Source organism: Mus caroli, chromosome X, assembly GCF_900094665.2.
Source record: "Mus caroli chromosome X, CAROLI_EIJ_v1.1, whole genome shotgun sequence".
In the NCBI taxonomy this organism is placed as follows: domain Eukaryota; kingdom Metazoa; phylum Chordata; class Mammalia; order Rodentia; family Muridae; genus Mus; species Mus caroli.
The window spans coordinates 157,285,838-157,309,569 of record NC_034589.1 but is presented as its reverse complement, the minus strand read 5'-3'; the positions used below and the strand labels follow the sequence as shown (position 1 = coordinate 157,309,569).

General features: G+C 36.2%; 1 protein-coding gene across 3 annotated transcripts in view; it reads right to left on the bottom strand.

The window, feature by feature from the left end:
- Arhgap6 (Rho GTPase activating protein 6) overlaps window positions 1–23,732 on the bottom strand; it is a 498,894-nt gene that overhangs the window by 42,600 nt on the left and 432,562 nt on the right. For all 3 annotated transcript variants that reach the window (XM_021152834.1, XM_021152836.2, XM_029473246.1), the window contains exons 3-5: window positions 14,768–14,839; window positions 6,097–6,356; window positions 4,131–4,326 (exon numbers count right to left, since the gene is read on the bottom strand). In XM_021152834.1, the coding sequence (XP_021008493.1) occupies window positions 4,131–4,326; window positions 6,097–6,356; window positions 14,768–14,839 (528 nt within the window). The remainder of the gene's footprint in view (window positions 1–4,130; window positions 4,327–6,096; window positions 6,357–14,767; window positions 14,840–23,732) is intronic.

Genomic DNA, 23,732 nt, shown 5'->3' with positions numbered 1-23,732 from the left:
TGTTTGCTAGGCCCCGGCATAGTCTCACAAGAGACAGCTATATCTGGGTCCTTTCAGCAAAATCTTGCTAGTGTATGCAATGGTGTCAGTGTTTGACTTCATCATCACTATTGAGGAGTATCATCTAATTTTTTTGATTTTTACTGTTAGTCCATTTTCTCTTCATAATCAGGTATGACAGTGGTGCTAGATTGCAAGTGCTAGTGGTCATTTGAAATCATATGAAAATAGTTGATCTAAGAGTAAAGTCAGTAAATAGGGAGCCCTCATAGTATTACTTGAATCTTGCATTCAGACTCTCAGCATATAAATAAGGCTTGCAGGGTATTGGATCAGGCAGGGGGACATTCTTCTTAATCTACTTTCACCTTGGTTTCTTTCATCTGTGACTGAAAGAATTATCACTAGTACAATATATCCTTAAATGGAAAAATTTAAAATGTTATAGCCTTACTTCTTTCTGGCCAGAAACAATAAAGTAAATGTTTGGTAGGTCTCTTCATAGGGCCTTTATGTCTGTCATAGGCATTCTGTATCTATCATTTACATTAATATTAATTATTTTATTATTACATGGTATCAATGATTCTTGATTTATCTCAAAAATAATAATTTTCCTTTGCGTTTTGATATTAAGTATTACCACCTTTATTTTATGTGCTTATTTTGCCTCCATACATATGTGGCACCACTTCCTTGGTATCTGGAAAGACCAGAAGAGGTAGTCACATCTTATGAACCTGGAGTTTAGGATGGCTGTGAGCTACATTGTGAGAACTGGCAATTGATCCCAGATTCTCTGTTATAGCAGCATATGATCTTAACTACTGAGCCATCTCTCCAACCCTAAGTATTAACCCTTTTTAGTTGGATTTCCAAGGGGATTTTGCTTTTTAGTTTTTAGTTTGGAAATACAATATAGCATAAACATCTCATTTATCAGTTCTGTTTCCTAAAAGTGTCATTCTGAATTTCCAGATGATTTGAGAGAATTGTATCATGTGGCTGGTTATTGCTGATTTACATGTGTACTAAGGACACTTTGCTTGGGGGTAAGGAGTCTACTCCATTTCCTTATTACTGTTACTAATTTGCTTCCTAACTGAGACCAACACCCAACCTAATTTATATTTCTTGCTTCTTTGGGAAACCTAGAAATGAGACTCAATTCAGAGTAGGATAGAGGACCATATTTTTTTCCTCGGTAAAATGATGTTTGTACTGATTTAATTAGTGCATACAGAATACTTATAATAATCTGGTATGTGCTTTTATTTATAGAAAGACAAGTTATGAATTGACTCGATGACTCTTCTCTATGCAAAATAGAAAACATAACATGTCAATTTATAAATATTGTCTTCAGCTAAGTTTATATTTCTTATTCTTTGATGGCTTCTGAATACCTGAATTTCTATAAAATCAAGATATCAGGGGGGAGCTGTCATACAGGTAGGACTGTTCATCTAGGTAGATTTCGCAAAACTATTCAGAAGTGCCTATTTCTGAGATTATTCCTTCAACCATAGCAATTTCCTACTGGGTAATAATTCTTGTGTGCCTTAATCAATTCTAATATGTTTTGGTTTTTGAATTGCATTTAATTTTTAAAGGTAGAACAAATGACTGCCTTTGGATAGATAATGCTTTTTTTCTGACATAAACTTACAATGATTTTCCTCACAGACACAAGAATAGTTTAGCTATTGCATAACCAGGACTTAAGTCAGTAACTGAAAAAGAAAAGGGTAGACACTGAAGAAGATATTGATTTCACAAAGAACTGTAACTTTGCTGATTCCTGTCCCAGGAACTGATGTGACCATCTTTCTTTTGTTTTCATTAGAAACTGAAATGGAAACTAGACCCAGAAGTACCTGAATCTCAGGCTTAAAGATGTCATGAAATGAGGACAGGCACAATAAACAGTGGGTCTCACCCCAAAGTCAGTCTAAATCCCAAAATCATCTCTTAACTCCCAATTAATCTTTTGGCTGTCCTTTGGAAGCTTCTAGAAAATAGAGATGCTTAAGGAAATTTGAATTAAGGATAGATAAGCCATTTGAAATGAATAAGTGAAGAATGGTTGGGTACATAAATGTAGATGGAGCTAATAAAAATTGTTAAGAACAATTTTGGAGAGGTTGGGAAAATGGTCTTTGATCAATAATTAAAAGACTAAAGTGGCACATGTCCTCTACTAGGTATTTCAAAATCAAGCAAATAAAGTCTTATGGAAGAAATTATTTTTAAAATGGTGTTTGTCTTATTTTGTTTTGAGACAGGGTCATATAGTAAGACAACAACAACATCTAAAATTCTATACAAAGCCCTTTACTTTTTGAAGGGTTTTTTGTTTGTTTGTTGAGACAGGGTTTCTCTGTGTAGCCCTGGCTGTCCTGGAACTCACTTTGTAGACCAGGCTGGCCTCGAACTCAGAAATCCGCCTGCCTCTGACTTCCAAGTGCTAGGATTAAAGGTGTGTGCCACCACGACCCGGCCTTTTTTAAGTTTTAAAGTTTGATATTTTTGCTATTTCTTTGGAGTATTCAAGTCAATATCTATTTGAATTTGAATGTGTATCCTATTATTCTATATTCATCTGATATAAATATTATGAGCACCTGGAATACAGATAGAACCTTGCATAGTTGATCATTTTAAGTCTTACCTTTAGGTCCAAACTATATATCAAATATTCTCTTCTGTAAACAAAACCTAATGTTTAAATATATTTATTTAAGTCTGTACTGGCTATTTTTGTGTCAACTTGACACAGCTGGAGTTATCACAGAGAAAGGAGCTTCAGTTGAGGAAATGCCTCCATGAGATCCAACTGTAAGGCATTTTCTCAATTAGTGATCAAGGGGGAAAGGCCCCTTGTGGGTGGGACCATCCCTGGGCTGGTAGTCTTGGGTTCTATAAGAGAGCAGGCTGAGCAAGCCAGGGGAGGCAAGCCAGTGAAGAACATCCCTCCATGGCCTCTGCATCAGCTTCTGCTCCCTGACCTGTCTGAGTTCCAGTCCTGACTTCCTTTGGTGATGAACAGCAGCATGGAAGTGTAAGCCGAATAAACCCTTTCCTCCCCAACTTGCTTCTTGGTCATGATGTTTGTGCAGGAATAGAAACCCTGACTAAGACAAAGTCATTTCTTTATCCAGTGATTTTTACACATACTGACTTGATTAAGCAATTTAAATACCTCTTTAATAGTTTTCTATGATAATCTGTTTTTATAATTAGGAAATAAATGACAATGTTCACACTTTGTTTTATACTTCCTTCTTTTCCTCTTTTTCTTTCTTTCTTGTAGGACTGAGAATTTAACCTAGGGCACTATGCATTCTAGGCAAGTGCTACACCACTGAGAAACATCCACAATTCTCTTTTTAGCTTTCATTTTGAGATAGAATTTCACAAGGTTTCCCAGGAAAGCCTTGAACTCACGCTATAACACAGGAAGACACAGGAAGATCTTGAACTTGAAATTTTCCTGCCCCAGCCTCCTATGTATCTGGGATTGGATGTCTATACCAAGAGGCCAAGGAAGCACTTGTTCATTTTGCTTTACAAAATTATAATACATTATCTTTAAAATAAATAAGCAAATAAGGACATTTTTCCAGGTCCATGGTGTGTGGTAAATCTATAGCAAATAATCATGTGATGGATATGAGCTAAATATCTAAATTTTAAAAACCAATTAAAGAACCATTCATCCTATTAAAGTCATCCTGTTAATGGGAATTAATTTGCAAAGGGATGTCTGGAGACCATAAAAATAGATATTTATAAAAGGCAAAACATTGTCTTTGCCAAAAGAAACATAAATAAACTTAATGTCTAAGAACATGCATGTGACTTTGCTCTCTTTGAAGCATGTCTTAGTCCAGCACAAGTGATCCTTTCACAAAAATGATTACTTAGAGACTTTTGTGAGGACTCTTAGGGTTGGAGGATTTCAAATAGCATCACACCTCCTAGTCTTGTTGGTCCCAGTAACTTCATAAGCCAACACTTACATTGGTACACTTTATTTATCAAAGGTTTGTCTAGCACTTGCTCAAAGGAACACAAAATTGAATATAGGAATGATGCTTGGATCACTGATGGCTGATGACAAGTCTTACCATGTTTTTCCAGATGTTGACAGCAGCTGTCCACCAGCCTGGGGACCTGCCTGTAAATAGGATTCAGACTCAGCTTCTTATCTCTGGCCTTTTCTTTTTTACTCTGAGCCTCAGCAGGCAAGGAGAGTTGTAAAGCTTCTAGGAGTCGAGACTGGTTGTCATCCAGATCAGTGATGGAATCCACGGACATGGCGCCCTGGAAGTGATGCACAGACTTGAAAAAGAGGAAAGGCAACAGAAGAAAAAACAGCTACCACCCTATAAAATTTCATGGAGGACCATATCTCTCAAAAGATAATTCTGCTTGATGTAGTTATTTTTTTATTGCTGATATACTTGCTTATTGCTGACATATTAAGAGGAAAAACGAAATGCATTTTGAATGAGTTAGGAAATCTCTACAACACAGGGTAAGTATTGTTAGTTAGGATTTCAGTTCAGACTTTTCCAAGTGGAAGACAAGAGATGGGAAACATATAATTAAAATATTTTGATTCAACCACTTCATTTTTTGAAACATTAAATACATACTCAATGAATGAGGTAAAGTTATAGAAGTCTTATGAATTAAAAAAAAATCCTTAACTATGCCTCTAGGAAGTACATTTTAAACATAAGAAGATTCAAACTGGTTATTGTGGTATATGCCTGTAACCCCAGCATGTAGGAGAGTACAGCTATCCATCCTGGATGAAGAGTGTTATAAAAAGGAGTTAGCTATTAGAGTCCTGATAGGGCCTGTACAGAGAAAGGGACATTTAGGAAGTCCACTGCCTAGGTCATAGGTTCCCCAACATCTCTATTTTAGAGTTTTTGGTGCTACTGTTATTTGGATTTATAAACAGTCCAAGACAATTGCAGGCTTAGAAGAACAAATTCATCTGGAAAATTTAAATATTCCATAATTTTGTCAGTTTTTCCTCTATGAATCAGTCAATACCATAAAAAAAAATAGCAGGGCCTTGGGCCTTCCTATACTTTGGGACAGCTCTTAAATGTTAGTAGCTGATTAAAAAATGTGAATTATAAATGGAAGTCTGCTTGTATATTTAACTAGGGCAGTCTTCAATGATGGGAGGTAGGAAATACTCCCAGCCCAACGCTTAAGGGAAAGGGAAAGACCTCTCAGGGATATGGTAGTAACTATGTAGTAGTTATGTATATATGTAGTAACTATGCTGATTACCACCCATGTGGCTTGGTAAACTCAGACTTGTAGGTTTGCAATTAACAGGCTAGGAGCCCAGAGCCTAGAACCTAGTGCACACTGTGTCACTGGCACCATATTGATTCATCATGGATTTCAACAAGACTGCATAGAATTGTACAGCTGTATTTAAGGGAAGACAAATTCTATTGATGAGAAAAATCTAAATATCTCTCTGATTTTTGAACTTTTGTAGCTAATTCATTGATCCAGGTACATCCTAACAATAATATTGAAAAAATTAACAGAAACACTGGACCCTGGCCTCAAGACTCTGAATTTAGCATAGAGGTGGTGTAGTCTGCAGCTCAAATGGCATTGTGATAGTATAACACCATATAAATACCTTATAAAGTTTATGTTCAAGAACTACATACCTGAGGTACAGAACAAAATGATCAAAGCCATTTTCATAATGTTTTAAATAATTTTATGGATTTGTGTTTTGGCATATTCATAGCTAACCTTGTATGCATGTGTCCCAAGATTGCAGGTATACTTGTCTGATTGAGCAGAAAGTCTAGCAAGATAGTAGGAGATAACAAATTACCACCATCAATAGCAGTAGTGCTGAATATTTGGGTACAAAGTTAACCAGGAGGGAAGGAGAGTGTTAGATGCCACATGGACACTACTGGTTATTCCCTAGTGCAAGAGATATCTCTAATGTGTCCAGTTTTCATGGTGGTAGAGATTCAAAGGGCAACCTTATTCATTTTCAGGTTTTTTCAGAATCAGAGGAGATCCTGACCAACTCACCCTTCTCCTGGCCCGAGGAGCTGGTTCCGGAGTATTCGGTGATGTAGACTCATTTGGTGTTTCTGAGGTTGAGCTGAGAGATGAGTTACTGCTTGAGAGTTCCTTGTTTTGTTTTTTATTTCCAAATGGGAGGAGGGAAGACACAAAATCCGATGATGCATCCTTCTGCTCCTCCCTCTGCAAGTCTTGCTTCAGTTTATATGCCCGGTCATTAGCAATGACTTGGGATAAGGGCATTCCAAATGCCTGTGGGATGAATTCTGCAAGGAAAAAAAATCAAATATTTATGTTTATGGAAGGTCTATCCAGACAGGAGAGCATGTTCATTCATAGATCATCCAAAAAAGCAGACAGACCTAGTGAAATTATTGCTTTCCAAACAATTGATTCATCAATCAGCATACTGGAATGACTGTATTGTTGAGCAAAATGGGTAAAGTTTCCATTTCAGTGAAAGATGTGAGTAAGTACAAATGCACATTTTAGAAATATAGGTCTCTAATATTCTTCAGGTACTCAAGTCTGTTTGAAAGGAAATAATTTTACTAAGAAGTGTGAAATTTGAGCAGGATATAAACAGTGCTTCATGCTCATGAGCATACAACTATATAAACTGTTACTCTTCAATTGATATGCTATAGAAGTTTTTGAAGTCATAAGAAAACCACAACAAACACTGATTGACACCTACTATTTGCTATGTCAAGTTTCACAATTCGGGGGGTGAGTGGATGGGTGTGTGCTGTAAAGGATCTCAGGTACTTTTTCAGGAGGGCTTCTGAGGTTGAAAGGAGATGTGCAGAATCAGACATTTAAATAATTATAAGATATTAACTCTCATGAGAAATGAATGAATTCACAGTTGAAAATCAGTCGATATTAAGGTATACCATAAGGCAATGTAGGAAATAATGGCCTAAGGATTAGAAAAGCAATTTCGGAACACTTTAAGAAGTTTGCTTTTTCTCCCTTTTAATCCTGTGTCCCTACCTCCAACTTTTACCTACTGGGTTACAGCAGTCCCTTTATGATCTATACTCAAACTTAATGATGATAACATGCAGAAGAGGACTTGTCCATAATATAGCTTGTAGGAGTCCCAGAATACATTTGGAATTCTTTACTAGGGATCATTTGGGAAAGAGGCACAGTAGAGAACTCTTTGGCTTCATTTGGCAATATATATACAGTTACTGTCTATCAATCCATGTGTATTCATGTATATTAAGTACCCAGAGATAAACATTTTATTAGTAGCATTTTAGATTTATATGGAAAGTATTAATATTCAATTAAGTACATTATTCTTGTTAGACTCAAAATTATATCTCTTAGTAGCCTCAGCAAATTGGAACCTAGGAGAGCCCTGTTTTTGTTTTTGTTTTTTTTTTGTTTTTTGTTTTTTATAAGCCCTGCAATCAAAACTGCAATGATCAAGGGAAAATAACTCTAAGGTTATTTGTTCTTTTAGCAAACAGCTAACATTAAACCAGGTGGAAAGAGCCTTTAAAAGGTTTTCCTGCTTGATCCATGGTAACATTTTAAACTAGGCTAATAGCCAAGTCTCCATTAAGTACAGAAATGGTACTTTAAAGGCATATACCTCTGATCCCATCAAAAGGTGCAACTTGTTTTGAAGTAAAATATCCTAAGTTCATCTGGTTTTTTTTTTTTCTGAAGAGCTTGCTCTATCAGTGAACTATGGGGCATATGCCAATTAAAAGTGTTATGCCTTTCTTTTTTGAGGTAAGACTATTACTACATAACTATCACCAGCAAAACTAGAGGCAAAGATTAGTGTGCACTTGGAGGGTTTCATATAATAAGCAGATATTCTTCACAAAGTTTGGACAGCCACATAGAAGATGCAGGTATGACTTGGGAATAGAAACAACAAAGAGGACTTTGAAATAGATCATGTGACATGGGTCTGTTAATGTAGGCATGACAGAGACTTGTTCTACAATGGGAGCTCTCATAAACATTTTTTCCATATAAGGAAACCAAATCAGACTTACTTAGTGATTTTTAGTATCTTTGTAAAAAAAGGCATTTTACTTTGGAGCCTACAGTTTGTCTACTTGTAGGTGTGTGCATGTGCATGCCGGTGTTCAAAGAGGCCAGAAGAGAGAATTGGATCATGTGGAGCTGGATTTACATGTAGTTGTGAGCCACCATGTGGGCTATGGAAACTGGAATTGAATCTTCTGAAAGAGCAGTTCATGCTCTTAACCACTGAGCTATCTCTCCAGCTCCACTAATCTAATGTTTTTAGTATCTAAAAGTATATCACTGTGTTTGTAAATTGTAATAATTGAATACAAATTAAACAAGAAACAATTCATGTCATTTTCTCCTGATATTTACTCTTCCCTTGATCTCATTTGAAAGATATAGCATTAACTGACCCCAAAAACTCCATCAGAGAACTCCTAAACTTGATAAACAACTTCAGCAAAGTAGCTGGATATAAAATTAACTCAAACAAATCAGTGGCCTTCCTCTACACAAAGGATAAACATGCTGAGGAATAAACTAGTGAAACAACACCCTTCAAAATAGTCACAAATAATATAAAATACCTTGGTCTGACTCTAAATAAGCAAGTAGAGATCTGTATGATAAAAAATTCAAGTCTCTGAAGAAATAAGTCAAAGAAGATCTCAAAAGATGGAAAGATCTCCCATGCTCATGGATTGGCAGGATTAATATAGTAAAAATGGCCATCTTGCAGAAAGCAATCTACAGATTCAGTGCAATCCCCATCAAAATTCCAACTCAATTTTTCATAGACTTAGAAACAGCAATTTGGAAATTCATTTGGAATAACAAAAAACCCAGGATAGCAAAAACAATTCTCAACAATAAAAGAACTTCTGAGGGAATCACCATCCCTGACCTCAAGCTGTACTACAGAGCAATTGTGATAAAAACTATATGGTATTGGTACAGTGACAGGCAGGTAGACCAATGGAATAGAATTGAAGACCCAGAAATGAACCCACACACCTATGGTCACTTGATCTTTCACAAAGGATCTAAAACCATTCAATGGAAAAAAGACAGCATTGTCAACAATCGGTGCTGGCTCAACTGTCTGTTAGCATGTAGAAGAATGCAAATCGATCCATTCTTATCTCCTTGTACGAAGCTCAAGTCCCAGTGGATCAAGGACCTCCACATAAAACCAGATACACTGAAACTTATAGAGGAGGAAGTGGAGAAGAGCCTTAAACATATGGGCACAGGGGAAAAGTTCCTGAACAGAACACAAATGACTTGTGCTGTAAGATCAAGAATCAACAAATGGGACCTCATAAAATTGCAAAATTTCTATGAGGCAAAGAACACTGTCAATAAAACAAAAAGGCAACCAATAGATTGGAAAAAGATCTTCATCAATTCTACATCCGATAGAGAGCTAATATCCAATATATACAAAGAATTCAAGAAATTAGACTCCAGAGAAACAAATAACCCTATTAAAAATGGGGTACAGAGATAAAGAATTCTCATCTGAGGAATGCCGAATGGCTGAGAAGCACCTAAAAAATGTTCAACAACCTTAGTCATCAGGGAAATGTAAATCAAAACAACCCTGAGATTCCACCTCACACCAGTTAAAATGGCTAAGATCAAAACTCAGGTGACAGCAGATACTGGCAAGGATGTGGAGAAAGATGGAAACTCCTCCATTGCTGGTGGGATTGCAAGCTGCTATAACTAATCTTAAAATCAGTTTGGCAGTTCCTTAGTAAATTGGATATAGTACTACTGGAAGATCCAGCAATACCTCTCCTGGGCATATACTCAGAAGATGTTCCAACTGGTATTAAGAACACATGCTCCACTATGTTCATAGCAGCCTTATTTATAATAGCCAGAAGCTGGAAAGAACCCAGATGTCCCTCAACAGAGGAATGGATACAGAAAACATAGTACATTTACACAATAGAGTACTACTCAGCTATCAAAAATAATGAATTTATGAAATTCTTAGGCAAATGGATGATATCATCCTGAGTGAGGTAACCCAATCACAAAAAAACACACATGATATGCACTCACTGATAAGTGGATATTAGCCCAGAAGCTCAGAATACCCAAGATACACTTGACTATCCACATGAAACTCAAGAAGAAGGAAGACCAAAGTGTGGATACTTTGATCCTTCTTATAAGGGGGAACAAAATACTCATGAAAGGAGTCTAATTTAAAGTGCCATGAAGTCACTTCTTCTTTAGTAGATTTGATGATGTTACAATGTTGTTATCATGTAGACCAAAAGAAGTGCTGTAGTTCAGAAAGTTCTCTGAGCTAGCCTGAGCTGCTTCCTTTCTTTCTCTGGAACTACATACATCCTTTTCATTGTCATCTCTAGTAATTGCTTGTGTGTGTGATTGTGTGTGTGCATGATTGTGTGTGTGTGTGTCTGTGTGCATGCATGTGTCTGTGTCAGTGTGTCTGTGTACATTTTGTGTCCATGTTCTTGTGGTTTTCAATTTGCATATGCACATGAGGAGATCAGAAAATGTTGATTTCCCTCTTCTGGTTCTTAGCCTCTTTCATTTGAGACTTGATGTCTGTCTGGCTTGGAAATTTGCTAAGTTTTTTTTGGGGGTAGTAAGTTTCTAGGGAATCTATCCCACCTCCTATCTCATACTTCCTGGGGTTATAGGCATGCAATGCCTAATCTGACTTTTATAATGTAGGTTCTGAGATTCTGATTCAGACTCTCACCCCTGTGTGGCAACCACTTTACCTATTGAGTGATGTTAATAGCCTATACAGATGGCTTTTAATGACAGTATTGCATTCATTTCCTTGGAGAATTTCTTTTTTTATTATTGGTTATTTTATTTGTTTACACTTCAAATGTTATCCCCTTCCTGGTTTCACTTCTGAAACCCTCTATCCCATCCCCCCATCGCTCCTGCTTCTATGAGGGTGCTCACCCACCCACCCACCCTCTCCTGCCTGCACACCCNAGCATTTCCATATGCTGGGGCACTGATACTTTACAGGATACTTGGAGAATGTCTACATGTAATTAAGTCTTACATTTTGTATTAATACTTAATGTGAAGCAAAAATAGAAACTGCAGCAAATAATCTTTTATAAGTTTTGTTTCACAGTGCACGTATAGTGACCCAGACAGTGAGTAACCATAAGGTATTACAGAATTTTGTTTTGGTACAAGAAAAAAAAGATACCACAAGATCTTTTTGTGTTGATACTCAGTGCCCCATGGGCAATTATGCCATAGTAATACCTAGCCCCCATGTGCCTTGATTAGGCAAACTTAGAAACTGGATTAAAGTACGTTTTTTTTTTCTATAAAAATTATTTACTTATTTATTTAGCTCTCTCAAAATCTGGGTTTTTCTTGAGACAAGAAAGAAATAGTCTGAATTTCTGGAATTTCGTTTGTTTGCCAAATAATTAAACTATAAGACATTAGGTATTTGGAAATCTTCTGTATAAAATTATGTTTTGCAAATCAATGTCAACCTTAAATTAGTTTCCATATAGAAACCAAAAGTTAGATGGACTTTTTTATAAGTTGCAGTGTTGATGCTGGAATGTCATATGATTTATTGTATATTTTTATATAAAGCAATTAAATATCACACAGGACATGATTCATGCTGATGGAATCGATTAATATAGTAGCATATCAAATATTTGTGAATCACTTCTTTTTTTATTGGAAGAGCAGGTCATCTGTGAAGAGCTGCTCCTTTTTATTTTTAGATGGCTTAACCCAAGAGGTCATTCAGAGCTTCCTGTTTTCCTTCTTTCCCTCTTGAATTTCAGTGATGATCATTTTTCACATGTGCATCTGTTATTAACCCAAACACTAATACTCAAAGGGAAGGAAATAACGTGAACTGATTACAAATATGCCACATCAGCACACACACAGTCATCCCAAGGTTATGTTTCCCAAGATAGCCAGGCAATGGCTTCCAGGGTCAACATGGACAAGGCTTTATGTTTTGAAGAGCTGTCATGGAGTAATTCTTCGGTTAATTCTAGAATTCCTTGTTTTTAAACACCAAAGCTAACTCATAGAGCAAACTTCTTACAGTTAAACTTGATACTCTTCTCCTTAGCTAGATGGATGATGGGCCCTTTCTTTGGAACCACCAAGAGCTATCTCTATTCAGCTTCTTGTATGTCAATACAGAATACCGTCAAGCTTTTAGTGAGTCTACACACACACACACACACACACACACACACACACACCAACACACAAACACACACATACATATACATACTTAGAGAATGCAACCATCAATCTCTCCATGCTCCCTCCCCAATCTTATCCTTCCTAGAAAAGTTTGAAAGGGTACTTTCTAAAGAACCACCTAACATCTTCATTGTGTGTCAATTTCAACATCAGTAACTTTATCTAAAGCAAAGTCAAAAATAATCAATTGTTCATATAGTTCTATTCACTTTTCAATATTATAATAATTGGGTTATTAATGGTTAATTTTGTTAATCTTCTACTCTGCCTAATTAATAAAGTATACTTTACCATAGGTATGCATGTATAGACAGGGAAGTATGCACATAGGTTTGATATTAGCCACAATTTGTGTCATTGATAGAATGTCTTTGGAATATGTCCCCTCATGAATGGGGATGGTTCTATTGTAGGTAATTGCTAAAGCAATTATAAGTCATCTATATTGTTCCTCTAAAGCTTAGTGGACATTGAGGAAGATGGAATGTAAAGAGTGTATGATCTACAGGGTGGGAAATAATTATGTGAGATGCTGTCTTTTTCATATAGCATGTTCATTGCACTCATGAACACATAGCATCTGGGCCTACCTGTATAAGACTTGCACAAATAAAAGACATGAACATAGGAAGAGGATCAGTTAGGAAGAAGGAGAGATCAGCTGGAGAAGATGAGAGAAGGTAAGGGCAATGAATATTATCATAATATAATATAATATAATATAATATAATATAATATAATATAATATATACTTGTGAAATTATAAAAGATAAAATATAAAAATAAGGGCAATAAATCATCAAATATATAAAAAATATAGTAAAAATTTATCAGACAATGGCTATTTACCTAGACCAACCTTTGTCTTCATCATTCTAGTAGCAAATTCTGTTGAATTAGTTTACATCCCACTGAGTATTCTGGTGAGTATGATCACAGTTCTCATGCTAGAATTTATACATTGGAAGTTTGTAATAAGGAAAAAATAAGCTCTTGCCTGAGACATCCTTGCATATCAATGCATTTAGATTTACTGCTGCTGGATCTGGCCATGAAGTGTTCTTTGGTTTGTATTTGGGGGGATTCTAGGCAGAGGACAATTGGTCTTGTGCATGCTGGACAAGTATCTACTATTGAGCTTCATCCCTATGCCTTGGGCCATAGAATATTTGTTATAGACATGATTTTATCTTTCAGTTACAGCTATGGATTACTAATATTTTTTTATCTCATTTTGTCTAGCTTGAGGTTCACATTTAGAAGCCTGAGCACAATCTGTCTACAGGAAGTGTTGCTAGCTCTTAGTTAGAAGAGACCAATGGTACACGGCTAAACATCTCACACTGCATAGTACAACATTTGCCACAACATTTTTCCAGTCTACATTGTTCCTAGCACCAAGGAAGAGAGACTACACTCTAAGGGAAGCAAAACAGTGATTTCTATTCTTTAGCATACTTTGTATCAAAATGTCATGAACCAAATATCCAACCCTTACAGTACAGTTTAAGATATGTGTGTATGGAATGGTATGCATTTTAGAAATAAGGCTCATCAAATGCAATTTGTAATGCATTTATTTTTTTAAAAAACATTGCTTTCCACTATGAGTATAAATGCAATTATTATAGATGAGAACTTCAAAGTGAGACATATGCCTTTCTTCATTTAACATTCATTCATTGTGGTACATAAATTGAACATATGTTTACACAATTATACCCTTTAACAACCAGTTCATATAAGACTATAAGAACAAGTCATAAAGAAATACACTATAGTAATGGGGTCTAGGTGACCTTTACAACTAGAGTGAAAATTCAAATTGACCACAAATATGTCTGAAAGAACGGTTCAAGTGTCATTTCCCTAAATAGCTATGGAAATGGACACAAATCAGTATGATGAAAGTCAGTAATTGCTGAAAACATATGGGGCCCCAAACAAGCATCCTGTGATCTAACAAAATTGCTGAGAATGGCCTACCTTTAATAATCCATGAGATGGAGACTGTTTCTTTTCTGTAGTTATAGTAGGTGAATCCAAACTTTCTCATTTAATTATTCCTGCTTAATTGTCTGTATTTGCCAAACAGCTGGTTAGTATTAGGCATGCTATCCACGGCTACTCAATGCAGGTCCTCTTTAGGCATAGCTGATTGGACAGATTAATTGGAACCACAACCTTGGCTGTGGTCACCAACTGCTCAAAACAGCTGAACTCATCAGTTCAGCACAGGGATACTCAAACCCAGAAAAGTAGACACAAAGGCCTCTCAATGACATTCTGTTATAGAAATGTAGTTGACATAATAGAGCCCAAGCACATAAATATATGCAATTCAAAATCTCAACCCAACCCAACCAGCATGCTCCCTACAAAATGCATTTGCTTTAGTTATTTGGTCCTTTACCTTTGTCTTTGTTCTTTTCCTTCCCTAGTGAATCCAGTTTCTTTCTCAAAGATTTCTTTCTCTTTTGTCCATCTGTGAATAGAAAAAGAACAAGAAATTGAAAAAAGAAGTATTCATTTGATTTTCATGTTACAAGTAGAGTTGACATTTTACTTCGCTCATAGAATTCAACACTGTAAATGGGAATAACTGAGAATACCTGAAAAATCCTCAATTTGTAGCCCATGTAACCAGTCTGGAAATATGCTCTTAAATGTTCTTTTCATCATGGGTTGAGCTACAAACAGTTCTCTTTCATATGTAATTCAACTTTGACATCCAGATGTGTTTGTTTTTACTATTATGTAAGGCTTTTCCTTTTCTCCATGTTTATGCAAGTCACTGTTCATCTTGAATAAAATCTCCACAACAGAATCAACTATACAAGCATACAGCATTGACTTTTTAAAGCTACTACAGTGTGATTTGGAAAAGGAAATCAATTTGTTGGCTGACAGAATTCAGGCCTTACTATTACCATCCTATTTACAACCTGCCGAATTTTGCATAAGTCTCAATGCTCATACCTAAATGGCAAGAATTGCATGGTTCTGTTGTAAGAATTTAATGAATCAATATGTATAAAATGCTTAATGTGAATCCTGATGCATGTCCATAAATTTAGATATACTTTCTGTCTGGAGCTTTCATGTTATTCTACAGTATGTGCCTATCCCATAATTTAATTATTCATTCATTGATGAATGTTGATGTTTCAAATGTGTTACTGTAAGTAAGTGAATAGTCCCTTTTAGCATATGATACTTTTAACAAATGTACTTAATATTCTCCTTATCGCACCAAATAGTAAAGAGACAACTCACATTGGTTGGCAGCTGCAGTTGAATTCCTGGGATATCATCGTAAAATACTGGGATTTATTGTTGCCAGAACATGTTTTGTGATTATTCAGCTTACCACACAAGAAGTATGGCTCAGGAGTCCACACTGGGCTCAAATAATAAAGATGGAGTTCATACCCAAGGGTACTGTTTAAAAGTGGATTAAGAATTTTGTCTTGCAGGACATACTAAAACATGTAGTAAAAAGTGATACCACCTAATAAAATTTATAAAACAAGCCTCTGAAAGCAGGAAATAACAGAATAAGCACTCTGATTGTAATGAGCTTTCCTGGGATCCTCTTGGGGTTACAGATGGTCCCAATTCCTTCCCCTCTGTGAGTTTTTAAAAGTGAAGGAAGACCACAATATAGCTAATAGGCAAATTTAAGACCTTTTCCCTTCCAAAATATACCCCAAATATTTTCTTCCCACAAAAAGAAAATAGTAGGACTTTTGATCTCTGGAGTCATAAGATTTGTATAAGGGGGGGGGCATGTAAATCAGTTGTACTGTGGCCAAGAGCCATTGATCACTTTTATCCCTGGTGTGTTCTTATTCTAATATCTAAGAGTTGATCTAGCTACTATGAACTATTGTGCTTATAATAATTGTGACAGATAATAAAATGCACTTACTACACAAGATTTTAACTTGTTCTCCAAATAGGATTGCTGGTTGTTTTACTTTGTAATGCTTTCTTTAATGCTGGTTCACATCACCAATTTTTTTTGGTCCAGTAATAAAATTTCTTTCTAAAAATCCTTTAATTCCTCAGTTTACACAATTGACTAAAGAGAGTAACTATACTGTCCACCTATTAAAGCCTAGGAGATTGTTCTGTGGTGCTAAGGTTGGAGCCCAGGATCTTGTACATGCCAACCTAGTATTTTATCACTGAGCTCAGGACGAGAAGTCACAAGTTTCTTCTTTTTACTTTTAATTTTTATAGTGTTTTTAGGTTAGTATATAGACTAATGGATTTCACTATGAAGTTCATATACATATGTTTCATTATAGTTTGTTTTCCACCATTCTCTTCTTCCACTGCTCTATCTCATGAACATGACCCTTCTAGCTGGTTGTCTTCTTTTCTCATTATGGGCACCCATAAGAGAATATATTCTTAAGCATATGCCTTAAAATTAGCCTTACTTGGAAAGTGCAGAAATTTGACTTCAAATCTAAGTCCTTTACATTCTCTTGTCTGGGGAGTTTTGTGCTTTAACTTTTGGATTTTTAGTTCTGGAAACTGTAAGATGAATAGATTTTCTGTGGATTGCATGTGGATGCATATTAGATTATATTAAAAATACAAAGTTTAGTGTCATATCAACAATTACTTATGCTACTCTTCATGAATACTTAGAGGTTAATATTGCTGTGTAACTCCCCCCGCCCCTACATGCACCTCTTTCTCTAACTTTGTATTACCTTGGGTATGGCAAGATATATGTCTAGTCTCACTGGAACATCTGCAGCTGGGCACTATATTTTCTTCCCCTACCACGTAGGCAAAGATGGAGAATACTAGCTTTGACACTAGAGAGTTCTGTATACAGGTTCTGAATTTACCACCTCCCACAGAGAAGTTATGTAATCTCTCTAAACGTCAATTTCCTTACCTATAAAATGGGAGACATAATAGGTTTGAATGTAAGTAATGCTGTGTGGGTAGAACAAAGCTGCAGATGCCATGTACTTAGATTATGATATATGTTCAGTAGGTACTGATTATTCATGAATCTATGTACGTTATTGATCAGATCATGTATATCAGAGATAAAATGCATGTATATGTACTGTGTACATTCCTGATGTCCACCTACAGAAGAGCGTTATGATCCTTTGGGGTTATATGTAGTTTTGAACCACATATGCAAGTGTGGTAACTAACTCTGGGTCCTGTGCATAGTAACAGCTTCTCTAAACTTCTGAGCCATCTTCCTGCCCCACTTCGATATTTACTAACACAAGAGAAGAGATTCCATACACTTAATGCTGAAATTAACACAAAGAAAGAATTAGTAGTTGCCGGCTTGCTGGGCCGAAGCTCTCATTTGGTTGTACCACAGACATGGGCATGAATAGAGCCCAAGGAAGAACAAAACAGTCATCTCCAGTCCACTCCTGCTCAGGTAAAGATCAATGTACAATGATTTATAACAGTTGAGAACTGATGTCAAGTCTTGCTTATTTCACACACAGATCTTGAGTGTGAGCTTCTCAAGAAACACAGAAGAGCTGAACGTCAGAAATCTCATCTTTGTCACATTCATCTCAAGTCAGCAGAGGCACTGGATCCTGCACTGCCTCACCCACTAATAAGATCTGACAGACATTAGAGTTTGTAAACCCATCTGAGCCTGAAAGGGAGGTTCTAACTTGTTCAATCCTTTAAAAAAGTATCCTGCTGAGAAAAATTTGGCAGAATGATTTTGGCACCACCTCCTCTGTTTCCTAGCCACAGCTGCCTTACTATTTAGTAGAACCAGAAAAAATAGACTCTCAGAGAAGGCAAACCAAAGGAATTCATAGGAAATGTGGAGAACTTAGTGAAAAAAGTGAGGAAAAATATATAAAGAGACTTCTGTGTGGTAGAATAGGAATTAGCCCTTTACAAACTACACACACTTTATACCATGAGTTCTCAATCTGGGCGCTAGTGATATATAAAGCTAAGGAATTCTTTATTATGGTCGATTGCCCTGTGTGCTTTAGGCCACATAACCACATCCCTTGCCTTAATTTCCGAGGTGCCAGAGCATCCACTTATATTATTCTGTTGCCACTACCAATGATGTTTCTGGGCATTACCAAATATCCGCAGGAAACAAAATTTCTGTGGATGAGAAGCACTGCTTTCTGCATAACTCTATGTAGAGAACACAACCTTGACATCTTTCCATCCAATTTATACTCAGTAACCACTTGTGTTTTAGACAGAACAGTATCAAAATGTTTACAAGTTATTAAGATTTTAAATACTGCATTTGATTTTAGGAAGAAGAACAATTTCCTTCAATTTTTAAAGGAATGAGGGTCTGTCTATAGTTAGTAATCCTCGTAACAAATGTTCAACACTATAGATTTCAGGAGCTGTTTCTGGAGGAAACAGCTTTCTGTCTCCTCCCCGCCCCCATGGAAGGTTTTCTTCCGTACTTGGGTGGTAAGATGACAACAACGTGTGAAACACATTGTGATGAGTGGCAGAATGAATGGATGGTGATCGCCCATGGAAGATACCAAGGTTATTTCTTTTAAACAAGGAATTCTATCTACAGAACCAAAGTGGACTGAGAAAATTTTTTTTCAGAAAAAGAAAGGAAAAGATGTCCAACTCAACAAAACACACTGTCCTGGATTATCACCTAAAACAATGTGAGGACATTAGTAGGAAATCGATGCAAATATGAATCAAGTCTATCATTTTGTTGATGGCAATACATGTAATTGGGGGAAACATGGGGAACCTTATAAGGAAATGGTGCATCATTCCCGTAACTTTATAGTAAATCTAAAATTATTCAAAAATTGAAAATGACCTTTAAAAGCTGCTTTTCCATTGTACCAACTCTATTTGAATAAATGTTGAAAATTCATCTGTTAAGTATAAGAAAATGGGCTGCTTCTTGAGGTGTTTCACAGAATCTGAAACTCAAATTTGTGGCATGAAGGGAGATGACTCACAGAATCATAGTTTCGGACCTGGTTGAAACAATGGAAATAATCTACTATTGCCATCTCCCTCATCTGAAGAAAAACACATGTTCAAACTGACACAAAACATTTGTTGTGCCTGCTGTTTTGGTGGAACATACTTATTAAAGAGGGAGTAGCCAACTAAGAATCTCAGTCAGTTTTATTTTTACCACCATGGTGATGGTTTCATAGGTGGGTAATTAAATCATCTTAGAGTTGTGGTGTCTCTAAATCCTTTTCTGCACAAATTATTCAAATCTCATATTTTTACCTGTATCTGAGAACACAAATTTCTACACAACTTTATTTGTAAGCATCTCACATCTATGCTGATAAACTAAAGCATTTCCTTAAATATAGATAACATATAATCATGTATACATGCATAAGTATAATTACATATCAAGCAAGTTAAAATCTATGAATATATTATAAAATGCACAATACAGGCAGGGTGTGGTGCTGCACACCTTTAGTTACAGGACTAGTGAGGCTGAGGCAAGTATAGATCTATGAGTTTGAGGCCAGCCTGGTAGACAAAATAAGATCTGTCTCAAAATATTTTTTTTACACTATTTTATTTCTTACTAAGGTGAAATGAAAATTCATTATTTCTTCTTTGTAGGCTGTCACTCTCTAAAAACTAAGGTAAGGACAAGGCTAAATTCTGTATTTTATTTCTAGTTTTGAGCTGGAGTATTGCTAGAGATGTAATTATATTACTAATGGTCTCTGCCATTAGGGAACTATTCATTGTATCCTCGCTTAACATCTGCTACTTTCCAATGATTAACCTTATCCATGCAAGTTAAATTTGCCTGGTAAGTTCACCCTGGAAAACAGAGAGTGTCTAATAAGAGCTGGACAGCCAAAACCCCAATCAAAACCAGAAAAATGAGACAGTATAATGAATTCCAAGCTGGCCCTTGTTCTTTGAGTTTCCTGCTCTGTATTTAAAGTCCATCTAAAGAAACGGAAGGAGAGCATCCCTAGCAGCAAAAGGAAGTATCTGCCTATGGATGGGAGGTCCATGGGACCATTGCAACTCTATGGCACCAGAGATGGAATGGGGTAAAGTCTAGATATTTAGGAAAAGAACTAGCATAGAGGTATCTTTTCTATTCTAACACAAGGATTTATTTTATTTTCTCCAGGCTTATTCTATCATAGAGCATGACTATTCTCCTTGGCTTGGGAGTATTATTTATATTATAACACTTATCTGTTTACATATCATCTTCTTTCTAGAAAGTGGATTCATCACCCATTTTTCCAGTTGCCTATCCATTTATCCATCTGTCTACCCAACAGTGATTAATCACACATTGTTGGGGAAAGTAAGTGACGAGTTTTAAGCCTAGATGAGCAGGCACTATCTGTTAACTCAGAGGGACTCATGAGATCAGTGTTACAGTTAGATCTAGGAAAAGCTGATTAAAAGCAAACAAAGAAATGTCTTTGTGACCATTTTACTAGGTGTTAGCAGAGATGAGCGAAGAATGACCCCAACTATGCTTTTAAAAGCTAATGTTTAGTAGAGGCTTCAGGGGATAAAGTTGTTCTTCTTAGGACAATTAGAATTATGTTGGTGTTTTCCTCAGTAATTCATATGGTGACTACAGGATTTAGGAAATCCTTTCTTCCTGACTCTCCCACCCCTGAATGTTTTAGTTTTGGTAAAACACTTTATTGTAGTGGTTCTCAAGCTTCCTAGTGCTATAGCCCTTTAATTCGCTTCCTCATGTTGTGGTGACCCACAACCATAAAATTATATTCATTGCTATTTCATAACTCTAAGCTTGCTACTGTTATAGTGTGAGTATCTGATATGCGGGATATCTGATATGCAATCCCTGTGAAAGGGTTGTTCAATTCCTACAAAGGAACATGACCCACAGGTTGAGAGCTGCTGCTTTATTGGGTAAAAACTCTATTGGTGAACAAACATGGCAGATTCCAGAGTGGAGTAATTGCTTCGTCAGTGGGAAGCAGAGTTTCAGAAAGCGAAAATAAAAATTCTGGAAAATAAAAACAGCCTACACTAAAAATATGAAAAAAAATTATTCAAGCCCAACATAGCCCTATCATTTATTCACCATTGGCTGTCAATTAATTGAGCGTGTTTATATATGCACAGATATGTCATCATGTTTTGTATTATTGATTGTTGAATATTTCACCCAATTCACAAGATATCTATTTTTAATATCATCATATTTCCAGAATTTCTTCCCCTAATTATAATTTACACAGAAGAAGTTGTGTAGGATGTGGGCATCCTGTCATTTCTCTGGGCACCAATCCCATTGAATTAATCTGTGTTTCTTCATTCTTATGACACCATGTGGACTCAGATTTCCAGAATCTGTTTTCATAGTATCTCCATTTCTCTGGAAAAGGAAATGTTTTATGGTATTCTTAAGCAATAAAGATGCCTCTTCTTAGAGTGCACGATCCCCAAAGTACTTGTGAAATGTACTAATCCTGATAGTTTACAGGCTGAAGTGGTGGTAAAATTAACAAAACTGTGGTCACAACATTAGAACATTCTGTTAGTTTCTCACTGCTGTAATGAGACTCAGCTATTGGAGGTTACCATCCTGGTAGTTCAATTAAACACGAAGAAAAGAAATCCTCTTCTGCTTTGTGCAAATTACTTTCTCAGGGCAATTAGTTCTAAAAATTTTCTTTGTGATATTCAAGAGAGACAAATAACTCCCACGGATTCTTTTATTTATTTATTTATTTATTTATTTATTTATTTATGGATTCTTGAGTCTCAAAGCAAGTGTTTTCCTATTTCAGAAAAATCATTAGGATATTTGATTTATTAATCATGTCTCCTCATTCAGTCACAATGTAATCAATTCTTGCTTCAACAAGTGGTTGTGATCACCCTTGAAGGATATTTTACTAGCTGACATTTTTCCACATTTAGGTTGTATGAGTTAAAAAATTGGGAATTTAAAAACAACAACAGCAGCAACAGCTAATATATCACGAGCACATATCCTAAGGGAGTTGGCTTGCTGCTGTCCTTTCTAAATCTGGGGTCTAGCCTATTCTTATAGGCTTCTTTATTTGCTGCTTTCATCTCCTGACCCTTACAGGGAGGATGATACCTATTACTTCGCCTAAGTAGACAGTTTTCAGATAGAGAAGTTTATAAACATTAAACCAGAAAGAGGAGCTTTTATAAAATCATTTCTTTTGGCTTTACTTCTCTGCTGGATTTTAAAAGAAAAGAAGTAGGCAGGAGAACATAAATCAGAAATACCACACTCATCTCAAAAACGCCTTGTATTGTTAACTTGAGAGAATCATATCCAGGCATAGGGTTTGGAGAAGTATCTTAGTTGCTGAAGTGTCTGGCTTGCATTCAGGGAGCTCTGGGTTTGATCTCTAGCAGGTATAAAACCAGAGGTGTTGACACATACCCTGCAATATGAGTACTTGTGAATGGATGATCAGAAATTCAATGTCATCTTTGGCTATGGAGGGAGAGAGGAAAGCCTGAGCTACATGAGACTCTTTGTTTCCAAAGGAAAAAAGAAAGAGAGAAAAAAAGAAAGAAAGAAAGAAAGAAAGAAAGAAAATAAGAAAGGAAGGAAGGAAGGAAGGAAGGAGAGAGAATAAAAGGAAAAAAGACAAAACTCTAAAAGGAAAAAATATGTACCCAAATTATAGAATTTCATCACTACTTGTTACAAAGCCTATAGTTCATACTAAAAAGATACAGCCTGACAGTTGTGTCCCTGTGGAGTGTGATTTTTTTTGACCTATAGAAGAGACTGATTTCTATCTACATTGCTTTTTGTTTTATAATGAACAAGCCAAATAGATATCCATAAGACATGAACTTTAAATCCTGGCAACTTGTAAAAATTTCTGTCAGTTGCTCACATAAAAATAGCTCTCTTACACACAGTGACTAGGAAGATGACACAAGTGGATGAAAACTTAGAATACATTCTTCCCTATTACCTGTGTGCAGAACTACATGGTGCCATCGACAAAGCCAACTCTACCTTCTATGTTCCACCCACTCACTCTAATTCACCCTGGCCCGATTTTGTTACTTTATGCCCCCTGGGATGATTTTTCACCCCAGCTTTGGCAAAGTACTCTATGCTAATCCCTGTGATTTATTCTTGGTTGCCAGTACCCACTTAGGCACTGGTAGGCATTCTAATTCTAGAGAATGAAAACGGAGATAAGTGTACTAGGAGAGAGTAGTGGAAATGCTTCTCTCTCTCTCTTTTTTTTTTTTAAAGATTTATTTATTGATTATATGTAAGTACACTGTAGCTGTCTTCAGACACTCCAGAAGAGGGAGTCAGATCTCGTTATGGATGGTTGTGAGCCACCATGTGGTTGCTGGGA